Raw genomic sequence first — 25,336 nt, forward strand, 5'->3', positions numbered from 1 at the left:
CAAGATCATCCGCAAACTGGGCGAGGGTTCCTACTCAACCTATCGCAGGATGGCTATGGAAGATGATGAAAATGACTGATTGAATTGAACTACCTGACTGACTATCTGCCTGACTGTCTGACTGACTGATGGAAAGAAGGGGAAAATGACCTTCTTTTATAGACCAATTTGAGGGATTTTTCTGACATTGGAAGGGAAAGCTGAAGGAAGGAAGGTTTGACAAAAGCATTGAATATTGAACCTTATTTCTGTTGGAAAGGAAGGTCCTTTGGAAGGAAGGTTGGGAAAAGCAAGCAATATTGAACCTTCTCTCGTTGACACAACCGTTTGGCTTGCCCGTGACATCATGTATGTTCTGGTTGGTGCCGTGTACTCTCAAGTTAAAACCATGTTTTGCTTACCCTTTCTTTGCAGAAACGGAAAATATGTCGCGCTGAAAATTCTTGTCTCCGACGCCTCTGGGCAGACAAGCGAGGTACAGATATTGCACACCGTCAGCGACTGCGCACCATCAGAGGGCCAGCGCTACATCACTCAGCCACTCGGCGAATTTGAACACAGCAGGCCCAATGGTCGTCACAAGTGCCTGGTATTTGAGCCCTTGGGGCCGAGCATAAATAGCATGGTCGAGGAGCTACCCCAGCTCAAACCTCGAAAGCGGCACATGAAAGTGCGATACCCGCCTGACATGGCAAAGAGTATTCTTAAGCAGTCTCTGCAGGCTTTGGCTTTTCTTCACGGCAATGGCATTGCCCATGGAGACTTTCAGCCGGGAGATATGCTATTCACTGTTCCTTACATTGACTCGATACCCGAGGAAGAACTTCGACAAGAGGAAAACGTGGAGAGCGGTTCGATATCGCCACCTGACGAGAGGAAAGATGGTAAAGAAGATTTGTTGGCTCCAAGATATCTTTGTATTGCACAGCCACTGGCACCCTTCACCCACTATGCAAAGGGTTTCAAGATCAAGTTGTCCGATATGGGCGGTGGTTAGTGCATGTCTTCCTTTAATCACAAGTTCCTTTCCTCTTCTTAGGAAAAGTATTGCTTATGTCTACGGTCGCCAACAGCATAATTCTTCTCAGACCCGCCACAGAAGCCCGTCACTCCAGTCGGACTTCGAGCGCCTGAAATGATTTTTAAGGGAGAAGTAAATAAAAGCCTTGACGTCTGGAGTTTTGGCTGCCTTGTATTTGAGCTTATTGCAGGGCAACAGCTCTTCTGCATCCCGGGTTCTGACGATGAAGACGATGAGCATCTCCTTACCCTCACGGAACGGCTCGGGCCGCCTCCAGATCGGCTCTTCGATCAATGGAAGACGTTTTCTCTATACTTCACTCCAGACAGAACGCTCTTTAACGTTGCACTTGGTGGGGTAGCAGATGGTGAGGAGCCACTGATGCTGGAACAAGAGTCTATGGAGGATGCGTTTGATAAAGCAGTGCCCGAGATTGATGAGGAGGAAAGCCGGAAGGTGAAGACGCTTATTCGATGGATTCTGCAATACGAGCCTTCCAGAAGACCTTCGCCTGCTGAGATTTTGCGTGACCCATGGTTTACTGGGATTGAGGTGGATGAGACCACGGTCGAGGAATCTCCAGCTTAGTCCGCCCGTATTACTACATACACAAGCATAGATGTTCACACATGGATAAGCTCGGTGACTTTCCCTCTCTTGTCTGTGCAGCCCTAGCGTATCTCTGCCGTCGTTCTGGGCAAAATGTTGCGCGGTTCTGTCAAACCATTCAGCTGCCATGTAGCGTGATTTATTACGACACCAATCAACAGGGGACAATTCTCCTTGAACATCTGAACATTGTATATTCAAATCTTTGCTAGCTTCTACAAGCTTACACTACGTATTTAGAACTTAATGACGGTGCCCAGCGGCAGCCTCAGAGTCCTCAATAACTTCCGCCTCAACAGCCTCGCTAGTCTGGGTAGTTGAAAGCACGTACTCCTCTCTGTCAATGTGCTTGAAAATAAACCACTGCGAAACGTTAGTACTCTTATTTAACTTGAATCGGTGTTCATAGATCCGTCAACTTACAAAAGCAACAGTGACGATAGCGCCCAAGATAGCAGGGCCAGCAAAGTCCCAAATCAAGTGGGGATCAGCAATAGCAGCAGAAGCAGCCAAGTTGACAATGTATGCGAAACCAGTGTTGAAGAGGTTAATGGCCGAGACCAAGCCTCTCATGTTGACGGGAGCACGTGAGTAAGCGATTCCATAGGCTACGGACATATTAGTATCACCAATCGGTAGGGCGGAGACGGCACAGCTTACCAGGCACGTTGATGAAGAGTTCGGAAAATCCACCGAGGGCATATGGGATGGCTTCCCACCAGAGAGAGATAGGCGAGACGAGACCATTCTCAACACACTCAGGGTCAGAAGAGCCGTACCAGCCGCAGGGGGATGTCTCGTAGGCCTTGTAGCAGAGGACTGCGTAGCCGACGCCTGCGAGGGTGCTGAGGAAGAAACCGGTGCAGATACGGGCGACGGGGCCGTAGTGAATTCTGCCCTTTCGCAGGAGGGGGTAGAGTCCGTACTGAAACGATCGTTAATGACTGAAGTGAATGTGCGCGCTGGCTCAATTGAGTTTGAGCTACGTGGACAGAACTTACATTAAGGAGAGGACCGAGGAGAATGATACTGAGGGAGTTGAAGTTGCCGATAACGTCGTTTGGCACGCCGTTGCCAGTGAGCATAGTGCCCAGGTAGTTGGCAGAGTTTCCAAGACTGCATGCAATTAGTACTAGATCAACCAACAATGCGACAGAAAGCAATCTCACCCGTTATCGTTCCAGTACTGAACAGGGAAGAAGCAAAACATGCCAGTAGCCTGCATAGTTCGCTGCACATCAACGACAAACTCATCGCTGTAGTGAGTCTCAGGCGACAATCCCTTCTCAGCTCTAACAGAAGGCTTCGCATTCTCCCACCATCCAGCGCGACCAATTCTGAAGAAGCCCCCATTTGCCATGCCGTGGCCGATGGCACGGAACACATTAGGCAGATCGGAACCGCCAGGCTTGTGCAGAACAAGACGGGGCTTCAACCAGATCAGAAGAAGGGGAAGAGGAAGGTAAAGCAGCAAGGGGAGCAGGAAAGCCAACCACCAACCGACGTATCGTGCAGAGTACGAGGTGGCAGTGGACATGAAGGCGCCAATGTTGATGAGCAGGTAGAACCACAGCATGACTCTCTCGGTGGAGTGCTCGGGGTCTTCGATAACTCGCTCGCCAGACTTAAGGGTAACGACTTTGGGCACGTGGGACTTCATCTGGTCGAGAAGAAGGGGTGTGACGTTGGGCTTGAACATGGCTGGGTGATGTTAGTTGATGCTGTAGGAGTGAGAGGGAGGTAAAAACGTACCAGCTCCAATGGCGAGAATGTACACGCCGAGGAAGAAGGGGATTTTGGCGGTTCCATTGGCGATGAGTTCCTTGGCACCGCCTGCAACGATGAGGACGTGACCGACACCGCAGATGATGACACCCCAGAAGATCATGTTGTAGCGACCAAACTTGGTGTCGGCGAGATATCCGACGAAGAGGGGGAGACAATAGGCTAGCAGACTGAAGGATTGGGTCGTGGCATTCTATAGGAGCACAAAGTCAGTCAAGGGGACACGAGTGAGAGAAAAACGCAGAATGATCTGGCTGATTTGCAATATGGTCACTTACAGCAATGGCTTCACCCATACCCAATGCACCCTGAGTGGTCTGGCTTCCGGCTGGGACTGCACCAAAGCCATTTCCACCTTTAGGAAGAGGACGGTTGATGTAGTTTGTCCAGATTTGAGCGCAGCCTAGATGATGTCGTCAGTAGATAGATACCATCTCATACATGAGCAAAACTCACCATAGTAGGAAGCGCGCTCGCAAAACTCTACAGCGCAGAGCAGATACGCGACGGTGGGAATCTTGCCAGGAACACGGCGGAGGGTAGCAAACTCCTCGTCGGTCGGCTTGTCCTCGTAGTCTTTTCTCAGGATCGCAACCTCATTGTGGCCGTGGTCGTGAGCGATATCAAAGTCATTGATGGACGCTTCTCTTGGGTGTTTCTCATCGGCGACCACAGGAGCAGCAGCCTGCGGCTCCACGTGGGTTTCCTTGTTTTCCGCTGTGTAAGAAACGGTGTGTCAGTTATCATGTGTTGATAGTTGAGACCTAAGAGAGGTCTATGCTGGACGATCCCTCTTCACAATACGTACCCATGATTGCGTGATGGGACAGTAGTCTTGCTGTCTCCCAAAACTGCAACAAAAATTGGAATAACCAGAAGAAAGGGATAGGACCAAACTCAACCGTCGCTACGGCTCAGCACGTAGGACAGCATGGTCCTTTTGTATCCTCCGACACTCCTGCTCCTTTGTTATCGCCAATATCATCAACTACACCAACACAACATAATGAAGCTAGTCCTATATTGGAATTCGTCGTCCGTTCCCCCATGCTGACTTTGAACGGGCGTTGGTTCGCCGCCACACGGCCACTTGCAGTTGACTCGTCTTGCTTTGTCTCGAGCTCCCCGCTTCTAGAATCGACATTTGTGCCGATTATCCATACACACCTTCCCCTTTGAGGCAAGTATCATCAAAAGACGAGCATGGCCTAGCAGGAGCCCCAATCATGGAGGCCAAGCAAAGGTCCCTGGTGGCTTTTAATTTGGTGTGATACAGGCCTCAGATTGTGTCCGCAAAGGGTATGCTCTTATCGGTCCCTTTGCTGTATCCTGCACGGAGGCGTTGACTGGGCCTAAAATTGGGAGTAGCTTAAAACGCCGACCATATCAGCTGGGGGGAAGAGCAGGGAAATAGATTGCAAAAAATACGCACGGCATACGCCACCGGGTGTTGCCTATGTGAGGCTACTCCCTGCTCGTAGTCGTGGCACAATGCAGAAATCATCAACACCTCTTTTCATCCACAATTACTGTCATGAATACAATGTCTTTTGATGCCAAGGACAAACCGCTTGGCGCGGATCGTGAGCAGATCAGGGTGTAGATCGTTCCTGTGGAGGCGGGGATGATGGATGATAGCCACGCGGCTAATTGCCAATTTTGCAGGGGTCCAAGATATGCCACATGCACTTGAGTCCAGTCCAGAAACACCTTGGCCTCCTAGTGACACTTTGTTTTGGCGGGCTTTGTATCCACCTGGCGATTTGGGGGCGCTGAAGTTGTCGATGAGCCATTACTCGTACACGAGGCCAAACAGGGCCAGAACAAAAAGCCACGAGAGATATATAATCATCGCCACCAGCGTTCACCACAACGCCATTGCCGTCACCCGTTCACAATTTGTTTCCTCCTGAGAAAAGGGATTGTTAAGCCGTCAGGGCCGCGGACAACCGCCCTGCTTGTCTGGGAATGGAATGGGGGTCAAACAAGGTCAAGGTCCTTTTGGATCATGGCGCTGCCAACAACAATCGGGGCAAGCCAGATACGGACGCGCGGGGAAGTGGCTGCAGATGCAGCTGGCAAACATGTCGACTTATGCTTCTCGTTTTAACTTAAATGGAAACACGGTTTGCTGCAACTCATCCAACCCTTTCTGGTCGTGGTTGCGACGTTGCCCCCTAAGCGAGCTCATCTAGCGATCCTACTAAGCCCAAGTTCAGTCTTACTGTCGTAATCCAGTTTCTGGGAAAGAATCATGATGGGTACCAATACGCTCAGGTGGCAAGGGTTTGTGGTGGAGGTGAGATCGATTGATCTGACTCGCTGGTGATACACACCTCAACACCAAAGACAGAATGCTTCAACTTGAGAGTGTGCGTGATCCACGGCATCTTTATTTGAGAAACAATGGCGCTAGCTGGCACTAGCAACTTACACGAATTGCAGTGGCGACCAGATGAAAGGGGAACTTTGGTGTTTGCTTTTTGCGTGCTTCCAAATCAATTGCACCATGAACCGTGTCAGATTGTGTCAGATTTTGACCCTCTTCCAACTTGGCTGCAATTTCAATGGGGCATGGTCCCCATGTGTTTCCCCGGTATTTCGTGACTAAATAAATCCCTCTCCACCAAATAGTGTGTCGATAATCTTGGTAACCCCTTCGTCATCAGCGGCAGCTTGGAAACAGTCTGGTCTGTCTGGTACAGTACTAGCCTCGGCAACCCTTGACATTGAGTCTTGTGTACCGGCCAAGTTCACCGGTGGCCAACGCGACCATACCATCCCGTAACGTGCATCGTGCAGGATCATGCAAGTAGGTCACAAGATGCAGAAGTTGGTGTGTCTTTGCTTGATTGAGCTGGTGTCACAACCACCCAATCAGACTATTTACTAAGATTAGCTTGCTGGCTCATGGAAATAAACATTGAAGCCATCCACAAGAAACAATGACTAGTTCCGTGACTGCACTCATCAGTTTCAAGACGTGTGAGATCAAGTTATCTTCAGAATTCCGAAACTGCCATTTGCCTCAGGAAATAGACTTGGTCTCGAATAAATGAGGATATCGCATTTACCGCTTCTGGATCTATCGCCGAAGCTTCGGGAACGATGATGGAGGTGGAGAATCTCAGGAGTAAGAAGAGCACGTCATTGCGGTGAATCCACCACTCAGACACCGAAAATTTCCTTGCCACGGTGAGATAGGAGAGGGCACATTGAGTGGTGGAAATTCCATTATCTGTCTGATTTATTTTGGTTGACTTTTGACTACATAGTGATTCCAGATGAAGCCCATGGTGAGAAATCGACCCTTGGAAGAATTAAGCGATCTGTCTTTGACCTCACAAAATGACATAATACCGGACATGTTCCGCGAAGAAGAAAAAATTGCTCCAACTTCGGTGTGCACGCATACTGAATGTATACCGTATATGCCCGTGCCGACGTACAGTTTCGCCCTTTCGCTTGCCAACATACAACTCGTGACTTGAATCGATATTGCCTGAGCCCATACGCTCACCTTAATGGTTGTCACCATTCTGGCGGCCAAGTGATAGTTTTGGCCTCTGCATCGACCGAACAAGATGCCTAGATTCTACGTATGATCAACAACTGCGGTCAAACCTATATTTACTTTATTCGAATTGGTGTGGCCAAATATGGCATCTCGTTCTTGGCAAACGGGTGAGGCGTCTTCGCCAAGAGATGCCAAGGTTGATCAAAGCATTTATTGTGAATTGCTGCTTTGCAAACCTTTGGCAAGTGCGATGGTCAATTATTATCTTCTCGGCGAATTCTTGTCACATCCACCGTGAATGAATGTCAACTCAAGTCGGAAGAAATATGCAACTTGGGGATTTCTGACCTACCCTATAGCCTATTGGTGTTTTCGCGCGATACGTTAAATTAAGGTGCTACAAGTCTTTGAACCGGTCTAGAGCTAAAACTATTTACGTGGATTCCTCTGAGATCACGGTGAGCCAATTCATTAAGGTTGACCAGTAGGCGACAAGTTGTTGGCATAACGACTTGTTCTGTATAGGCTAACACCGTATCCCTGCCATAACAAACTGGACCTGATGAGCATGGATTTGGGCTTGAGGCCCTTGCCAGACAACCTAACCCTCTGAAGCAGACAGTGGAACAATCCAACTTCGCAGTCTTGTTGTCGTTGGTTAGCTGAGACGGTAAAAGCGAACTACGTAGGCGATCGATGACAATATGAACGTGTCAATCAACAGCGACTGCCAGAGCTTTATGTACGAACATTTAAACACCCCAATCTGAACACGACTCAAATTCAACTATTCCGTTCTCTCTGCCTCAACCTCACAAACACTTCATGACCCTCCTGCACATCCACCAAACCAATAGAAGGCTTCCCCTCAGCTGGCTGAGGAAACTTCTGATCAGAAGGATCCAACTCAATATCGAACGAATGCAAAACCAGCGTCACAAACGCCAACGTCGTCTGCTTTGCCAAATTCCGACCCGGGCACATTGTCGTGCCGCCACCAAACGGTCTTAAACTCGGATTCCTTCGCAGACCAGCATCTTTCAAGAACCGATCGGGGTCGAATTCTGATGCTGTGTCTCCAAAGGCGTGTGTGCTAAAATGCAGTTGCCGCTGTGGCATCATCAATCGATTGCCTTTTCGGAGCGTCTTTCCACCTAATTGAACGTCATGCGTGAGGAATCGCACAGAGGCGGCAAAGGCTGTCAATCTGACAGTTTCATCCCATATGCTATTTAGGTGAGGACATGTTTTATCGTTGATGAGATAGGCGACGTCGATGCTGCCATCGTCGCGGATCGCGGGAGCGGTTTCAACGCGAATGGTGTCAATTAACTCCTTGTTACCGAAAAGAAGGTATGATAGCATCCAAAAAGGAGCCTTTCGCGTGTTTCCATTTATGCTAGCGACCGTCAGCAAGGTGGCGGGAGAACCGAGGAGTCAGTGCAAAGAAGCAGCGTCACATACCTCCAAAACAGCTGGAAGAAAAAGATTGCAGAGTCAGCTGGCGCTGTCTGCAGGCGATCGGTCTCATCTTCAATCTTTGATATAAACCAAGACATGTCAGGTCTTTCCGCCCTTGGCGCCGCGAAATATTCTTTCATCGCATTCTGCATCTTCGCCTTGGCTGCTAGCATCTCTCCGCACAAGAAGCTGGGGTATTGATACATGGCTTGCCAGGACAAGGTCTCGAAAGAAATAAATGTCCGAATCAAATCCGGCTCAATTTGCATGAGTTTGTCTCCAAAGTACGCTTTGGTGCCTAGATCGATGAAGATATCTGAAACCCATTGGTATAGAGCCACAACCAAGCTGTCTGATTGAGGACTGGTGGACGTGTACCAGTTTGCGCCTCTGTGTTGTATCGATTTGAGGTCCAAATGCTGTTTTATGAACTGAAGTGATGGCTGTACAAGGGTGTCTAATCGATTTCCAGGCGATAGTTGTTCAAGCTGGTATTCTTTGCACAGTCGCACGAGATGCTTGGATTCACCAACACTCCCGTCCTTGTTGATGAGGTGGGTTTGGAAGGCTTTTCGGATGCCATCTTCTGAAACCCCAATCATGCGCATTACTTCGACAGCGAAAACGTCGTATGATAGATGCTCCATCTTGTAGGTCGCTGCGACATCTTCCGACTTGGTGATGACGTACCATTTCTGGCCGGCAACAGAGAGAGCGAATGGCTCTCTTGTGTCATAGAAATATAGTCTGGGGCTGTCAGTCTGTGCAATGGGATTTTCCATTCGTCGGAGGAAAAGTTACCTGGCTTCTGAGATTAATTGACTCGAGTTCTTGAAGAATGATCGCAAATGGCCTGAGACTTGTTTAGCCTCACAAATTGACGGTTTGGCATGTTGACCCGTGTTTACTCACCCACCACCGGAATCCAGTACGGATATTCCTTTGGGTCGTTTGGATACAGCCATGGCAGAAGTGTGAATGTGTAGATTCTCCAAGCAGCAAGGAGTGCGATTGCCAATGCCGGTACAAGCAGACGAGAGTCCCGGGAGACTACCGTGAAAAACGCCAATAGATACGAAGACTCCATCTTAAAGGTTACTTTATCGGCGCAATTGATTGAGCACAGACAGCAGGTTGAGCGTATTCATCGCGTCTCAGACATGCAGTGACCGAAGTTTTGGCCTGGCACACAAGCAACATTGAACTCTCCCGTCTGACATGTTGTAAACGCAGGACGGCACAGAGGCAGCATGATATTACACGTCCGCGAAAATGTTAGTTTGATGACGAGGCATTACACATCCCTGTGATTGCCATTCTATCTTATCGCTGGCTGGTTACACGGAACGCATTCCTTGGTAGACTCGTTGAGGAGCCACCACCATTGACCCGAAAGTACATCGGAACATAACGCTGTGGCGTACACTGTGCACTGTGCCATTCCTCTGGCCCCCAAAGCCAACGGCATTGGGAATAAGCTGTCAGATGGACATGGGATACCAAGGCTTCATGCAGGCTTTAGCGGACAAGCTGGCCTAGTGGCCAAAGTTGGAGGGACCTGATTAGTTTGGTTGCTACTCTAGGCTGACGGGGTGGCGTTAAGGAACTGGAAGGATTCAGGGATCAGCTAGCTCCAGAGGTCAAGCTCTCAATCGCAGATCGTGTTGATTCGGCCCCCATAAGCGATTCAAATACTTTGTTACAAACATGGCCAGCCGAGTGACAACGCATGCCGAGCTACGGCATTAGAACACGACCAAATGGCGCAAATTGTCTGAACTGTGATAGGCATTGGCTGAAGCTTGGCATTGTGGCCTTTGCGTGAAATCACGGACCCTTTGTAACTCATTGCCTGAAATGGCTGGCTCGTCAGCAACTTCATTGTAACTGAGCTGACACAGCTTGTTGTGTTGGTCCCCTCAGTGTGATTCAGTCTCTGGCACTCATCTCAGCAACAACTCTCTTCGCAGTTTCTTTTGCAATGCGGGGTTCGATAAACTGATGAATTGCTTTCGACACGTTTGAAGACAAGCAGTTGACCTCCTTTCCGAGCAGCTACTGTACACCACCTCAAGATCAGAAGGTGACGCATCGTCATGGCGACCTCCGACAATACAATTTCCACCGCCATTGCTGGCGCTCTTTCTACTCATGACGCCATCGCACTGCCTGGCAGTGAGGCGTATGAGGAGTCTAATGGCTCTTATTTCAGTGCGTTTGAGAATGAACTGAGGCCGTCACACATCGTCAAGCCCACGACGGTAGAACAAGTCCAGAGCGTAATCAAAGCCCTGAGACCACACATTCTCGCAGGCGACTGTAAAATTGCTATTCGGGGCGAGGGGCACACTCCATTTGCTGGTAGTGCCAACATCCAAGACGGCGTCACACTTGACCTGCGTGGCTTCAAAGGCATCACATTGAGTGAAGATCGGACAACCGTCGAAATTGGTGTTGGAGAGACATGGACGACTGTGTATAACGAACTTGAGAAGCATGGCTTGACAACGGCCGGAGGGCGCGTTGGTCGAATTGGTGTCGCTGGCTTCATTCTAGGAGGTAAGTCAAACGAGTCGTCATTGAAACCGTCCAGCTAATCTTTCCTAGGCGGCCTCTCCATGTTTTCAGCCGGCACTGGCTTCGCATGCGACTCTGTCACTGAGTTCAAAGTAGTCCTCGCCTCTGGAGAACTTGTTAGCGCCAATGCGTCTTCAAACACCGACCTTTGGACTTCTCTGAAAGGCGGTCTCAACAACTTCGGTATCGTGACGTCTATTACCATGAAGACCTTCAAATCCGAAAGCATCTGGGGCGGCATCACGTACTACATGCCCGGTACATTTACAGAAGTCCTCCAACACGCATGCGATTTTGTTCATAATGAGACCGATGAGAATACGCACATCATGTGCAGCGCGGGTTATGGCTTTGGGCATCAGGCTGTTACTTGTGTCATGTACCATACTGGTGGCGCGGAGAATCCGCCAGCGTTGCAGCGCTTTAGCAATGTTCAACCGCAGATTGCGCAGATGAAAAGTATGAGGTTTGAGAACCATATCGGTTTTTGCGAGGAGTTGAGTAAACATTCTAGCAATGGAATGAGGTAAGTTTATCTGGCCTAACTTTGGATTAGTGGCTGACGCAAAACAGGCAATTCTGGGCTTCTATAACGATTAAACCAGACCTGGATTTGATGGATACCCTGCATAACAAGTGGCAGGAGACACTGGCCACTATTAAAGATGCGGAAGGGTTCATCTTCTCATTTGGCTTCCATCCGCTTACAAAGTCCCTTCTGACAAATTCAGCAAAGGCCGGGGGAAATGCGATGAACATTCCGCCAGAAGATGGGCCACTGTTTGTCGTCCTGATCAATCCCTGCTGGACACAGGTTGCTGATGATGAGCGCATCATATCTTCTGTGGAGGCGTTGGTGGCGGAGTTCAGGCAATTGGCAAGTGAGAAGGGTCTGTTGCATCGCTACATCTTTACCAACTATGCATATCACAAGGATGACGTTATGGCTGGGTATGGCGAAGAGAGTCTGGAGAGGATGCGAAGCGTGAGTAAGAAGTATGATCCTGAGGGATTATTTCAGAAAGGGGTTCCTGGTGGATTTAAATTATCCATGTAGCATAGGTTGCGAGTGTCGAGACTCAGCAGCCCGGTAGCTTCGATAAATGATATATATTTCTGATTGTATCGAGTCCGATATACATGGACTGCCTTGTAGGTGGGCACTAATAAGTGGTTGTGTCCTGTGTCTCCCTGGCATCTTGTTGCTATCAATAGAGCATGAAAAAGGGGTTTGTAATTCTTGAGATAATAAATATATTACTACATGGTATCACACTAATTTCACTGTAATTGGTTCCGAACAAACAGCCTCTCGATGCAGAGTGTCAACTTGTCCACCCCGTCAATCTCCATTACCACCTGCACATCCCATCCATTCACCTACGGACGACTCCGAGTATACACTCCAGGCATGGAGCTCATTTCAATTGTAGTCTTCTTGTGAATGCCCCGTCCAAAGGTCGGCACCGCCTCCGAGTCAGCAGACGCACGAATCTCATTATACCCCTTCATTCGTAGCTGAGACGACGAGTCACTCTCGGCGTAGTGTCGAGCAGAGCTGTTGTTGGACGATCCGCCCTTGATAAAGGACAATAGTGACTGCATGCTGCCATACAAGCGAGATTCCTTGATTTTGCTGTTCCAGACTTTGGCGAGCGATGGCATGCACGCCACAGCAATGGAAGTATAGACTTCGGTTTGACTGCCAGGGTTAGCACTCGCGTGCAACATGCGGGCTGCAACACAACTTACATGCAGATGTAGGTTTGAGCACCAGCCCATGAGACGTCGTATCCTCTAATGATTTGAACGCGGTAGTATGTTGTGAGGGCGCTTGCAGCAAGGGCACTGATGTGGTCAGCTTGACTCAATGACACAAGGATGATTGTGGCATGCTTACAATAAACCGGTTGCGAAAATAGCCGCAACACCAATTTTCTTCCCGAGTGGCATTTGCAGCTTGAACACGATGGGCAGCGGGAGAACAAAGATGGCAATGTCTGCAGCGATATTCATGCCTGCCTGGACTAGGCCGGGGGTGGCGAGGTGATTGCAGTTGCCGAGGATATTGAGGTCCCATTTCTGGTCGGTGTTGGGATGCGGCATGCAGTAGTAGAAGCAAAGGGGGACTTTTCCGGATACTCATCAGTTGTAATTCTTCAATGTGTGTCTTTTGTGTAGGGACAGCCTTACCAGTCATCCAGTATGTTCCAATCATGATAGCAAGAAGAACATAGATGCAAACCCTCAGCCAGACCTTTCGCTGAAATGTGCGGTAGTACATGATCAGAATGGACGCCTTGCTGAAGAACAGCATGGGACCGTAAACCAAGCTAGTTACGAAGAGTTTCTATGTCATCGTCTGTTAGTTACTGGCCTCTGTCTTGGTACAAATCTGCTGTATTACCTTGATGTAATCCGAGTCAAGAAAGGTAATGGGCGTATCCCAGGCATGTCTAGTGACGCCCCCAACTTTGCAAATATGTCAGCTCGATCTCGGAAAGTGAATATGACTGTTTAACATACGAGCGCAGGAAACGCCGGTGTATACGGCCGCGAGCATCCATGCCAACACAACGGAGACTGGAGAAGAAGTCAGCAGATTGTTCAACAGCTTGAACAGAGTAGTACGTACGGTCATCCAGGCCAAATGGACGTTTTAAACGATGTCCAAGAATGAATCTGGAGATAACTAGCATCAACGAGATGGCGGCAAGGATGATACCGACTGACTGAACTGCAATCAGTAGGGAAGGAGGGTCGACAAAGTTAGGTGGTGCGCCAGATGGGTTTTTGGCGAGAGGCACCTGAGATGGGTCGATACCAGGTGGTAAAGCGTCCATGATGATTTGGTTTCAGAGGTATTTTGTCGAGTCTGTCTTTTGGAATGAGGTTGAGAACGCTGCAGCCCTTCTTAAAGAACTGCCGAGTTGGACGTCTGCTTAACCCTAACCCTGGCTGGTGATGGTTGCGTAGGTTCGCAAAGTCTGCAAACAGGGCTGACAAAATAATAAAGCCAAAGGAATCCCACGTGGAATGGTCTTCTGAGACAGCCAAGAGATAAGCGAAAGTAAAAAAAAAGAGGATTAAATGCCCTGTGCACAAGGCGACGAGCAACGGATATCTTTGATTCCTGGAGACGAACCAGTTGACCTCAAATTGGCTCACGCAGCGGGGGTGAGAGCGGCTTTCAAGTGCCATGACCATCACAAAGCGGACAGGTTATGCACCTCGTGCCTTGGCGCAGACCTACTCGAGGGAGGTTGTGTATGATGGATGGACCCGAATTTGTCAATGGAGGCATCCTTGTAAATCCCGTCGACGTGCGGAGGTGGATCAATGATACACGGTAGAGACAAGAACCGCGATCTTAACCTATCAAGGTGCGGAGACGAACCACCACGAGGCACGTCTTACTGTCCGACCCTCCACGAAGGCCAGAAAGACTTGGAGGGGTGACATTAATTTAGTTGGGGTCCAGGAGGGAGTGTGTTCAATCGAAGGGTTACCTTGCATGTCATCTTCGGTCTTGGCCCCCAGTAGAAAGAGTTCCAGATCCTTAGGCCGAGACGGATTCCTGGTAACCAGCCTTTCAATTCCCGGCATGCTAGCATGTGCGTCATGTTGACGAGAAGGATTCAAGGGATGGACTGGTGTGCATCGCTTGTGTACGAAGAGGTAGATGATCTGACAATTTCGTAGCATTGAGGAGCGCGAGCCAGCTTGCGGCCAGGATATGCCAAACGGTTCGGACAAGGCGTTCGAGAACAACGATATGAATCCAATTATAAGTCGGGGTTCCCAATTGCGTCTTCTTTTATCAAGGCAGCAACGTTGCCAGAATTTCTATGCGAGCTCGTTGAGACCCTGAATGCATCTGTTATCAAGGTGTGACTCAAGTAGCGAGTTACATCGCAACCAAATTGCGGAATCAACAAGCCGCGCTAAGATTCAAAATGTAAGAAGTGCATGAAACGATGTTGATTGGGAAAATCCATGGCGTCTACATTCAAATATGGGCCGACTCTCTTAGCTTCAGCCCAGACCGAGGTATTCCATGGTCGGAGATTGCTGACGACTTGCATCAGTTTGGCATGTATCGGACAACCAACGGCATCTGTCCCGGAAATAGACCACACCCATTTGCTGTGTTCTATCGAACTGGTATGGCATCGTGATTGTCGGTGGCTGCGCACTACGCCACCCGTCGTCCATGACCGAAAGGAGATCACCGACATGCTCGCACAACTGGTCGAAATGGGATTTGGACCCCTGTTCGAGAAAGCTTAGATTTCCACACGGATGTATCTGTTACGAGAGTGTTGTGAATGCACCGTGCCGATGTGATTTGGGGGCGAGGTTTAATGCAAGTTACAATGCAGTTGTTTTCCAATCGCCCTGGTGGGAGGAGGCACATGATGGGCCAGCCTTACGCTGTTTCTCCCTCTTTCCGATTTTGATGTATTGATGAAAAGGGAATCACTGCTCACGGTGTTTTGCCAACCTTTCTGCTTCACATTAAACTTAGAAGAACAAACATTTGTCAAAATGGGTCCAAGTCAGCTTCTTCTATCTTCGATTCAAGACATTGGTCTAGAATCACGACTCTTGGTTGTTGTGCCTTGTGTGATTGCGTTTTTGTTTGCTGTTCTGGTGAGTACTCTCCCGAGGCGGCTTCAAGTGAGACGTAATATTGACTTGGCATAGAACAATGGCCCCTTGCAAAAGTCATGGAATTTCTCATTGCAAAAAGCACGGCAGGCGTTGAGAGATAAATGGGACATGTTTATATACCCCATTGCCGCAAACGGAAGAATCAAGGCTGCATATTCTCAGGTAAATCCTTCCCGCTGAGTTTGGCTCAAAATTCCGCCTGCTCGGTAGAATAACCGACCGCTTACTGAAACAACCCACAGATGAAAGGAAATGCGTTGCGTATCAATTCACCGGAAAGTTGGATGACATTAGTCTCGTCGCCGGAACTCATCAAAGATATAAAGAATGCCACGAACGAACAGCTCTCACTTCATGCGGCTGCCAAAGAAGTAGGCTTCTTCATTCCGACCGCTACACGGCATCCGGGGATGTGGGGTGTAAAATGGAGTTGCTGACAATGATGTTCAGATTCTTAAGCCCGAGTATACCATGAATGGCTTCAACTGGCATGATCAAAGAGGCATTGAAGGAATCGGCTTTGTCAGAACTTTGCGCACCTTGTTGACCACACATTTGCCTAAGTTGACACCCGGTGTCCGTACCATCATCAGTCAAACGTTTGCGAACGAGATTAAGGACGGTAAAGCGACAAATGGTATGACCTATGTCCGTACTGCCTGAATTTATCACGACTGACTAGTATGAAGTTTTGCAATTGTCCAAGAAAGTCGTCACCAAGATTAGTGCTTATGCCTTCTTCGGCGCAGACAATTGTAAGTATTCTTCCTTATACGCTAATTTACTTTGTACTCATCATACATAGTGGAAAACAATGATTTCATAGACGCGGCCTATTATTACAACGAAGATGTACTCTACGGATCGGAGCTGCTACGCATCTGCCCCAGCTTCTTGCGGCCGTAAGTTTGCACAAGCCATGCCCGACACTCCGACCTTGCAGCATTGACTAACATTTCACAGCATCATTGGGAAGTTTATTCCCAAGTTCTTGACTCGACAACAGACCTTCTTCTACGGACTCGTTGACATTATCGAGAACCGCATGAGAAACCCCCACGGGGGAGAAAAATTCGTAAGTGGTTATCAAGCCGAACAACCTAGTAGGTGCATGTGCTCATTTCCTGAACTTGGTCACTTGCAGAACGATGTCATCCAGTGGATCATAGATACGTCGCCCAAGTCTAGGCCCTGGACACCGGATCGAATGGCATTTGAGGTGATGGCCATCTGGTTTGGCTCCGTGCAAGGGCTTGCCACAGTAAGCATGCATTACCCCAACCTTTTGCATGGAACTTCTTGCTGGGAGTGATATTGGTGCTAATTCTCAATAGACCTTGACATTCGTCATTTACAGTCTATGCGAACACCCTGAGTATATGGAACCCCTCCGTGCGGAGATTGAGAGCCTTGCTGGGGGCGAATTTCTGTCATCCGGTGATGGTCTTCCCTTACTGGATAGTTTTCTGAAGGAATGTTCGCGATGGACACCCGTTGAATCTGGTGAGTCTCATAACTTAGCCGGTAGCCGACCGTCGCAATATGCTAACTCCATGCCTAACAGTCACCGCCCGCCGATGTGCTCTAAAAGACTTCACATTCTCTGATGGCACTCGCGTCGCGAAAGGCGAGTGGGTTGGCATTCCCGTAGGACCGATGCTCCGCGACCCTACGAAATACCCCGAACCCGACATGTTTGACGGCTTTCGCTTCGCTGATCCCAGCTTACTTGGGAGGGGTGCATCAACGCAGCCAGAAGGCCCGTCGAACTTTACTGATATCAATGAGAAGTGGCACGTATGGGGGACGGGTAAGCTGACATGGTAAGACAATGTCTCAATTTCTACATGTTGTACGAGTGCTTTATTGACTGCGGCTAACTTGTGTGACAGTCCCGGGCGCTTCTTTGTCTCATACGTGATGAAGCATGTCATGTATCATATTCTAGAGAACTTTGAGCCGGAGATGGAGCAGAAGAACCGGAAGTATACGGTTAACTGGCGAACCCTGACTTTACCAGGGCCAGGCGTGAAGGCCAACTTTCATGCTAGGGTGTAAGGGCAGAGGTGTGTAAGTCGCTGTCAGTGTGAGGGGCTTAGTGCTATCCCGGAGGTAGACGATCTGGTTTCCGGCTAAAGAATTGTGCATTTTATGATAGACGTTGGAAATGTGTTCCGAATCTCCATTTGGAGACTAAAACTAGTTGTAGAAATTAAGCTGGTCTTCTATTCCGTGGCTGATTCCCCGCATGATCTCGCGGCGCTACCCTTGTTTATATGGTATAACGCCCCGAAGAACGCCTTGAAATGTCCCGAGAGCATATGGCCCGAGATACTTACACTTCTGAATACCCCGATTGACTTGTTGCCAGCCGTGCATGGTTACATGGTTACACTTTTGTTGACGGGCATCGCCGACAAGGCGGAGTAAATGCCTTGTCGGATTGACGAGCATTTGGCAACCAAAAGATTAGACGACATGACCAATAATACCCCCGCCATCATCTTCCGGCATTAAATCAAGAATCGACTGGTGGCTCACGCCAAATCGCGCCTTCAGGGTTGCGCCTGTTCTCCCGAGAGACGGAGTAAGCACGGGAAGAGGTGGCGTCCGTCATCCTGGATCCTAGTTCACACCACCCTCAATGGATCAAAAACTCGCACAGTTGTGAAGCAGGGGAATGACGAAATCGTGGCTTTAATTGAGGGATGCCTATCTGCACCTCGTTGGGAGTATTAAACCTTCTATAGGCTGGGATTTGCTACCTACATCTACCTACTTGTTTTGCTGTGCTAACACGTCCAGCCCTGTCTTCATCTGAACGCCACTGTCCTGTAATGAAGAGTAAGCCAATGCGACACCAGACGGGTTCGGAGTTTCTCGTCAAAAACTTACCATCATCCATGTCGGGAGCCATGAGGTGCCAAACCTGACGGCGCCGACACTGGCTCCGTGCCAGATCGTCCCTGTTCTGCCTCTAATAATGTCGTTAACAACTCCCTTGGCGTAATCGCAGGGTTCCATTCTAGGCGCTCCTTCTTGGCCGCGCGCCCTGTCCTTGATAGTGGGCTCGATGGGCGAGTACAGAGAGCCTGCTGGCAATTTCCAGTCTTCGAAGTGCGTCTGTCCCATGGTCTTGAGCGCTCCGGTTACTACGGAAAGGACCTTGACGTGGAACGGAGCAAGCTCGAGACGTAATGTCTCCGCCATGATCTGCTCAGACCGTTTTGAAGCGGCGTATAGTCCTGTGAATCTCAGCGTAAACTCTATGTAGAAGGAGAACCACAACATACCTTGATAGGGAACATTTAGATATCCAGACACCGAGGTGATGAACACCACGGTGCCCTTTGCCTTCATAAGCAGTGGCGCAAAAGCTTGTGTCACCGCAAGCTGACCCCAGACGTTAGTCTCGAAGACGGCCTTGCAATCTTCGATATCTTGATCCAGCAACGGCATGAAGTAGTTGCGGGCTGCACAATTGACAAGGTAAGCAAGCTCTCCACCCGTCTCTGACGCAACAGTCTCCGCTGCGGCCCGAATTTGCGCCGTCTTGGTGATGTCCAGCTCAAGGGTCTTGATGTTGGGGAGGTTCTCGACCTTGGACATGGTCTTCAAGCTGCGCGACGTTGCGAACACTCTGTAGCCATGAGCGTCAAACTCTGCGGCCAAGGCCGAGCCAGCACCATCATCGCTGCAGCCGGTAATCAGGACGGCCCCTTTGGTGCTAGAAGACATGTTGACAAATTTGGAATGGCTCACTCAATGGGATATGAGGCTGTAGTGTTGAGATATGGATCGCCTTATGCCAGGCTGAATCAGAGTATTGGACACGACAGGAAATATACCCCAATGACAGCTATTTTTACTTGTATCATTCCGCTTGTGATGCTGTGTAACATCTACGGTGACATGTAGAGCACGCGTCGTGCGGGGGTTGCAATGCACAAGCCACGACGTTGGTCAACTTTTGTTGGCAGATTGGGACGGCAATATTGCCAAGCTTTGCTGGGATACTCTTGCCTTGGATTTTGCCTCATGTTGCTAATTAAGAGCTGACAGGGAAGCTCTACAAGTACTTGCTAGTGTGGATTCTTGAATCTACCAACGGGTACATCCTAGATCGACACTCACAGTGTCCGTCATGTTCGGAGACACTGGCTACTGTCCAGGAACATGATCCATCGCGGTTGACTATCTTGAACTGGGAAGTAGCTGCATGCTGTACCAATCAGCATGTTCAAACACCAAACGAGGTGATATTCCAGCCCCCAAGCGAAGTCCTGGAGCAGGTGCCACTGGATGGCACAGAGACGGTCGATTTCGCCTTACCCCGGGAGCTGGATCACACAAACACGTGGAATTGTAGTTCGTGCTTTGCGTAGAAGCTCTGGAAGCACAACCATCTTGCTAGTTTCCCTATCGGTGCTTCAGTAGAGTCACGGGGCTGTTATAGCAACAATTGTTTCAAACTACTGCACCATAAGTTAGATGTCGGACGTATATCTCGGGTTTGCCAGGCACATTGAGTATGGTACTCGGTCATGGGAGTAATATTACAAGCTAGCCGTTCAGGCTACGGAAGACCTGCCTGCCATGTAAAATAGACCCCGGCCGACTACGGCATAGATTAAAAAAAGGGGCGTTCTAGCCTAGTCAAGTTGAGAATCGTACCGGACAAGAACGGTGTTTAACTCACATAAGATTCGTTCCCCCCCTCAAGTCCAGCAGAGTCGTATTTACGCCCCAAGAATACATCCGAGATACCAGTGTGTTGCAAGACGCCCAGCAACAACGGGGTTCTTAGCCCATCTCAACCGTGTGATCCCGTCCTCGACATCAATTGGCCTTCACCACCACGAAGTCGAACCGGGTCCCTCAAGGTCCAGACACTTTTGACACCGAAGTCTCCCCTCAGCCCCTTGGATCTCCAATCATGCATCGGCTATCACAACATCTAAGCATAATTCTCTCGCTGATCACCATTCATTGCTGTGTGGCAGCTCCCAGCAGAATATGTGCCGACATATCCTCACGGTTGCCTGGCAAGGTCACATATCCAGGAGATAAGGCTTACAACATTTCCGAGAAGTCATATGCATATGCCAACCAACAGACACAACAGCCGTCATGCATCGTTCAACCAACCACTACCGAGGATGTAGCCACTGCCGTCAAGTTACTAAAAAAAGCACCGCAGGTTTCTTTTGCTGTTCGCAGTGGGGGGCACGCGACGAATCGTGGCTTTTCGAATATTGACGGCGGCGTGACGTTGGACCTGACTGCTATTAATAGTGTGAACATTCAAGCGGATGGTGTGACTGTTTCGGTTGGCACTGGTGCGTCTTGGGGAGATGTGTATCTCGTTTTGGATGCTGCCAAACGGTCGCTGAACGGTGGTCGTGCATCTGGAGTTGGCGTTGGCGGCTTTCTAACGGGAGGTATGTGCTACCTTTTGACTCCAGTTATGATAAGTCAACATGGGCTGACAACTCTGTAACAGGCGGTATTGGGTTCTTTGCTCTTAAAAATGGGTTTGGCTGTGATGCCGTGACAAACGTGGAGATTGTGCTACCCAATGGTTCCATCATCAACGCGAATGCCAAATCCCACCGTGATCTCTTTGTGGCCATAAAAGGCGGTGCGAATAACTTTGGCATTGTCACCCGCTGGGACATCAAGACCATTTCTAAGGGCAAGATCTGGGGAGGCGGTGTCATCTACCCCAATGCTACTGTTCCTGCTCAGCTGGATGCCTTTACAAAATGGAAGAACCCGGCCAATTTTGACTCTGCGTCCTCGGTGGAGCAGAGCTATGTCTATATTGGTTCTATGAAGCAATGGCTCGTTTCCAACAGCCTCATCTACACTGAGCCTGTAGCATATCCCAAAGACTTAAAAGTGTTCACCGATATTCAGCCTCAGATCGCTAATACCCTGAGGTTCTCCAACGTCACTGACTTTGCGGATGAGATTCAGTCCCAGAGCACTCCTGATCAATAGTGAGTCTTGTTATACAGTTGCACGACGCACCATTTTTAACGTATTGCTAGTACAATATTTGCCACTACCACCGTCAAAATCTCACCCACAATTCTCACAAAAGTTCACGCGTTATGGCAAGCGTCAGTTGCCCGGATGGCCGCCAACAACGCAACCATCACCTCTTCTCTGACACTGCAGTCTATTCCAGCACCGCCTTCTGACCCTTCACGCGCCAACAGCTTGGGATTCAACCCTTCTTCAACCCCACAAAAGGACCTTGTACTTGTGCTCTGCTCAAGCTTCTGGGCAGACCCCGCGGTTGGAACACAGGTTAAGACGGCGGTCGCCGGATTCATCAATGATGCAGAGTATGCGGCTAGAAAAGAGGGTGTTTTGCAGAACTTCAAGTATCCGAATTACGCGGCAGCCGACTTTCAGAATCCATTGAAGAGTAATGGCGTCAGAGATAGGTTGAGAGTAGTTGCGTTGAAGTATGATTGTACTGGGTTGTTCCGAAGGCAGGTTGTCGGAGGCTGGAAGCTGTATTAGTAGATTGATGTATTTTTAATGTTTATTTAGAGCTTGGCTTGCTCGTCTAGCCAAGTGGTGCACTATAGATGGTTAAAAACACGAGGAACTTTGACTATGGCAAATACTGACAGAGTGTGAGTGCGTAGGGCTAAAATTGATTGCTTGATCTGTATCGTCAATCGCTTGTAGCTGTTATTTCAAGAGATACAGCTCGTAAGAGTCCTTTAAAAGGCGAATTAATGTCATAATATTAACCTGCGCGTCTTTATCACCTCCACCTAATTCTCTTTTGTTTTCACAAATCTGGGTCGAGGGTAGGCAAGAACATCACGCCTGTTGACATGTGTATCCCCCACCCACTAGATCACTGTTCGGCACCTCGAAGATAGGAAGCAGTTTCTGCACTAAAAATACCGTCTTTGACAAGTTGATCTGCCGATTCAATGATCCAAGTCTGGCAGTTTCGCTGCTTAACTGCTGTTCGTGAGGAAGGCTGGACATCCCGCGCGTTAGCTCTTGAGATCTACGTTGCCGTGCTTATCACATCGTGTCGTATTGATATCATGTACTTACAGCGGTATCGACTGAGTTGAGTGACTTCTCAGGGGCATTTACTTTGCTCACCGAGGACTCAAATATGCACACGGGGATGCTGTCTACAGTAGGCCCGTTGTTGAACATTGCCTTCTCGTTGAAGAAGCGACCGTCAACCCACTGCAGGGGAATTCTTGAAGAGGGAAGGTCGTCGGTAGCCTTGAGGTCAGTGCTGCGTTTAAACTCGAGTGAAAACCCGTTTATCACGTCCCCAGTCGCGTGCAGCACAACCCCGAGGTCCGGGTCGCCTTGAGACTGGACAAAGTATGCCCAGTGATCCTTGAAAGGATACCCGTTGTAGGTCAGCAACTCTACAAGAGTTGCGCCGGGAGGACCATGAGCGGGCACAGTTGGTGGCCGGACTGAAGGGATATTTGAAGACCTTAGGCCAGCAAACGAGCCAACAAATGGAGGGAGCGATGGTGCAGGAGGAGGTGCATCACCATCAACAGCAACTTTGGGATGACTGGAAGACATGATAGAATATACGGTAGTAATGGCGTTAGAGTATAGCCAATCTCTGAGAGGAATGGGTAATTCGTCACGCCTTAAAAGCCAGTTGGGGTTGCAGGGAGAGTGCGTGCTCGCGCGTCCAGCTTTGTTAGGTGAGGCAACTGGTTGCCTGTGTGACCAGGCATTCAGGCTCGACTAGAACGGCCGGGAAATGGCATCATAATGCTTCAATGTTGTTGGAATTAGTGGCAAGATTAGAAAGACACTTCATATGAAGTAAGTGAAGTCTGTTCATCTGGGCAGTTATCTTTACAGGAAAGTCATGAGTCAATTTTCGTATTAGGGTTAGGGTTAGGGTGAGGCTTGCTAGACACTGCCAACACTGAACATTTCAGTCCTGGCTGTTGGACCAGTAGAAAAAAAAAATGAGACCACGACTTCACCTCGGCACCTGAGCCATCAGTTCAAGTTCAAGTGTAGATATAAGCGCTCGGTGTTGACTCTTACGCGTCCAGTCTATCTAGGGACGCGTTCAAGGGCATTTAGACTTGACCTTTACCAACTTGGTGGATGCAAGCGGGGTAGTATTGCTTTCAACAGTCACATCAGGCAAGCGTCTTGCTGATCTCGAATCTTCAAAAGAGATTGTGATACGGCTCTATTGTTGAGTTAAAATAATTCAGTATTCTCACAAAGTCTGTGTAATCCTCCGCGCTTGACAGCGGGCGGTAAAGTAAAACACGATGGGCTCCGTAGCCCAGATAATGTTCTACCCTCCCAAGTCAAACGCTGTTGACTCCTCCAAAGCCCTCGAAGGAGCAGCACAAGTGCTGTCACGCGTGCCGGGCGCCAAAGCCGCATACCATGGCGTGCTAGTTGAAGATGAAGAGATTCACTGTGTAGTCCTGGAATTCAAGGACAAAGCCTCTTTCGAAAACAGAACAAAGTTGAAGGCATGCAGAGCGCTGGCGCGGCATTTAAAGAAACTGTGAACATGGAGCACGGGGTAGAGCCATTCCTTGGTTCGTAAATAAGCTGTATAGCCAGTGGGAGAAATAAGAACTGAATTTGATCAACAGGATTTGCAACGTTCAAGCACGATACAGCGGAGGCTTTGACGGCCAACGTGACCGAGTTCAGATTCTACAGTCTGCCTGACAAGAATGCCACGGAAGAGGTTGTCATGCAGAAAATTATCGGAAATGCCAAGGTAGACGAGCAGCCTGCGGTGACCGTAGGTAAAGCAAAAGGCGTCTCGATGGGATATATGTGGTGGCTGAAGCCTGATCTGGCTGATATGGGCAGCACAACATGCTTCAGTGGTATATTTGGCTACGACAGCGTGGAGGACTATTGGAGGTGGAAAGACATGCCGGAACATGTCGAGGCGATCAAAGGGACGAAGGGTTTCATGAACGAGCTGGGCATGAAGCCTGTGGACATGTTTGGGAAGCGCCGAGCCATGTTCGAAGGCAGCGGCATTATCCATGTCAAATTCAAGAAGACATTCTAAACATGGCATGCGGGACGACGCCAGGATTGTAATCTTCAAGCTGTGCGAATATTATTGTTACCATAGGGCAAGTTCCAAGGACACGGCGGCGAGGACAACCACTTCTTCAAGAACTTATAGTTGGATGCAGTTGCAACAGCATTACCATGGAGAAGTCTCAAGGGACATTGTGAAAGCTAGTTCTGTGGACGGCAAAAAAGAAAGAAAAAAGAGAAATAATACTATGGAGAAAACCTGACAACGAAGGCTCATTTCAACTGCGAAGTGTAGGATTTTGCCTCTTTGTGACCAAGGGGAAACAGGAACCCCGTAGTTTGGTGTTCTTTCATATCTATTGACGTACTTGTAACTACGCAGTGGCAGACTGTGAGAGCCATATATAGCTCAATATAGAAGCAAACCCCCATAGAGGTATAAATTCAGAGCCCAAAAAAAGTGGTAAGGTTCTTTTTAATATCTCACATGCTCATATGGTATTGCATCGCGCCGTCAAGCCTCGACATAACCAAGGACCAATTCGCCGGCTTGTCGTCGACTTTCCATCACCTTCTGGCGCAACACTCTCTTCGTCCGAGCTCCATGCATCTTTAATCCATTCATGTTCTCGAATAGCTCT

General features: G+C 49.0%; 10 protein-coding genes across 10 annotated transcripts; 5 read left to right on the forward strand and 5 right to left on the reverse strand.

Moving 5' to 3' along the window:
* Positions 1-346: 346 nt before the first annotated feature.
* Positions 347-1,609, forward strand: VFPPC_03783 (serine protein kinase; the record flags this gene model as incomplete). Its single annotated transcript, XM_018283242.1, has 2 exons — positions 347-992; positions 1,089-1,609. The coding sequence occupies 2 exons, from the start codon at positions 347-349 to the stop codon at positions 1,607-1,609; spliced, it is 1,167 nt and encodes a 388-aa protein (XP_018137544.1).
* Positions 1,610-1,873: 264 nt separating this feature from the next.
* On the reverse strand, positions 1,874-4,227 carry VFPPC_13522 (oligopeptide transporter; the record flags this gene model as incomplete). The annotated part of the gene is made up of 9 exons (XM_018291297.1): positions 1,874-1,993; positions 2,054-2,238; positions 2,291-2,555; positions 2,632-2,746; positions 2,800-3,331; positions 3,383-3,608; positions 3,694-3,818; positions 3,872-4,132; positions 4,224-4,227. The coding sequence occupies 9 exons, from the start codon at positions 4,225-4,227 to the stop codon at positions 1,874-1,876; spliced, it is 1,833 nt and encodes a 610-aa protein (XP_018137545.1).
* A 3,488-nt stretch (positions 4,228-7,715) lies between these two features.
* Positions 7,716-9,480, reverse strand: VFPPC_03784 (cytochrome P450 oxidoreductase; the record flags this gene model as incomplete). Its single annotated transcript, XM_018283243.1, has 4 exons — positions 7,716-8,331; positions 8,397-9,140; positions 9,195-9,246; positions 9,306-9,480. 4 exons carry the CDS (start codon positions 9,478-9,480, stop codon positions 7,716-7,718), a joined length of 1,587 nt encoding a protein of 528 aa, XP_018137546.1.
* A 1,009-nt stretch (positions 9,481-10,489) lies between these two features.
* Positions 10,490-12,027, forward strand: VFPPC_03785 (FAD binding domain-containing protein; the record flags this gene model as incomplete). The annotated part of the gene is made up of 3 exons (XM_018283244.1): positions 10,490-10,952; positions 11,001-11,496; positions 11,544-12,027. 3 exons carry the CDS (start codon positions 10,490-10,492, stop codon positions 12,025-12,027), a joined length of 1,443 nt encoding a protein of 480 aa, XP_018137547.1.
* A 323-nt stretch (positions 12,028-12,350) lies between these two features.
* VFPPC_13523 (hypothetical protein) lies at positions 12,351-13,813 on the reverse strand (the record flags this gene model as incomplete). Its single annotated transcript, XM_018291298.1, has 7 exons — positions 12,351-12,672; positions 12,723-12,818; positions 12,871-13,099; positions 13,164-13,320; positions 13,378-13,442; positions 13,497-13,553; positions 13,606-13,813. The coding sequence occupies 7 exons, from the start codon at positions 13,811-13,813 to the stop codon at positions 12,351-12,353; spliced, it is 1,134 nt and encodes a 377-aa protein (XP_018137548.1).
* Positions 13,814-15,518: 1,705 nt separating this feature from the next.
* VFPPC_03786 (cytochrome P450) lies at positions 15,519-17,702 on the forward strand (the record flags this gene model as incomplete). Its single annotated transcript, XM_018283245.1, has 11 exons — positions 15,519-15,623; positions 15,678-15,806; positions 15,887-16,015; positions 16,095-16,281; positions 16,334-16,399; positions 16,450-16,546; positions 16,608-16,719; positions 16,789-16,905; positions 16,979-17,147; positions 17,209-17,467; positions 17,537-17,702. The coding sequence occupies 11 exons, from the start codon at positions 15,519-15,521 to the stop codon at positions 17,700-17,702; spliced, it is 1,536 nt and encodes a 511-aa protein (XP_018137549.1).
* Positions 17,703-18,419: 717 nt separating this feature from the next.
* Positions 18,420-19,382, reverse strand: VFPPC_03787 (nadph-dependent 1-acyldihydroxyacetone phosphate reductase protein; the record flags this gene model as incomplete). The annotated part of the gene is made up of 3 exons (XM_018283246.1): positions 18,420-18,476; positions 18,540-18,889; positions 18,938-19,382. The coding sequence occupies 3 exons, from the start codon at positions 19,380-19,382 to the stop codon at positions 18,420-18,422; spliced, it is 852 nt and encodes a 283-aa protein (XP_018137550.1).
* Positions 19,383-20,580: 1,198 nt separating this feature from the next.
* VFPPC_03788 (FAD binding domain-containing protein) lies at positions 20,581-22,306 on the forward strand (the record flags this gene model as incomplete). The annotated part of the gene is made up of 4 exons (XM_022428353.1): positions 20,581-21,085; positions 21,148-21,646; positions 21,698-22,120; positions 22,300-22,306. 4 exons carry the CDS (start codon positions 20,581-20,583, stop codon positions 22,304-22,306), a joined length of 1,434 nt encoding a protein of 477 aa, XP_022284028.1.
* A 218-nt stretch (positions 22,307-22,524) lies between these two features.
* On the reverse strand, positions 22,525-23,231 carry VFPPC_03789 (hypothetical protein; the record flags this gene model as incomplete). Its single annotated transcript, XM_018283248.1, has 2 exons — positions 22,525-22,653; positions 22,734-23,231. The coding sequence occupies 2 exons, from the start codon at positions 23,229-23,231 to the stop codon at positions 22,525-22,527; spliced, it is 627 nt and encodes a 208-aa protein (XP_018137552.1).
* Positions 23,232-23,950: 719 nt separating this feature from the next.
* VFPPC_03790 (hypothetical protein) lies at positions 23,951-24,720 on the forward strand (the record flags this gene model as incomplete). Its single annotated transcript, XM_018283249.1, has 3 exons — positions 23,951-24,106; positions 24,169-24,229; positions 24,287-24,720. 3 exons carry the CDS (start codon positions 23,951-23,953, stop codon positions 24,718-24,720), a joined length of 651 nt encoding a protein of 216 aa, XP_018137553.1.
* Positions 24,721-25,336: the final 616 nt, after the last annotated feature.

This window comes from Pochonia chlamydosporia, chromosome 2 (assembly GCF_001653235.2).
Source record: "Pochonia chlamydosporia 170 chromosome 2, whole genome shotgun sequence".
Lineage (NCBI taxonomy): Eukaryota > Fungi > Ascomycota > Sordariomycetes > Hypocreales > Clavicipitaceae > Pochonia > Pochonia chlamydosporia.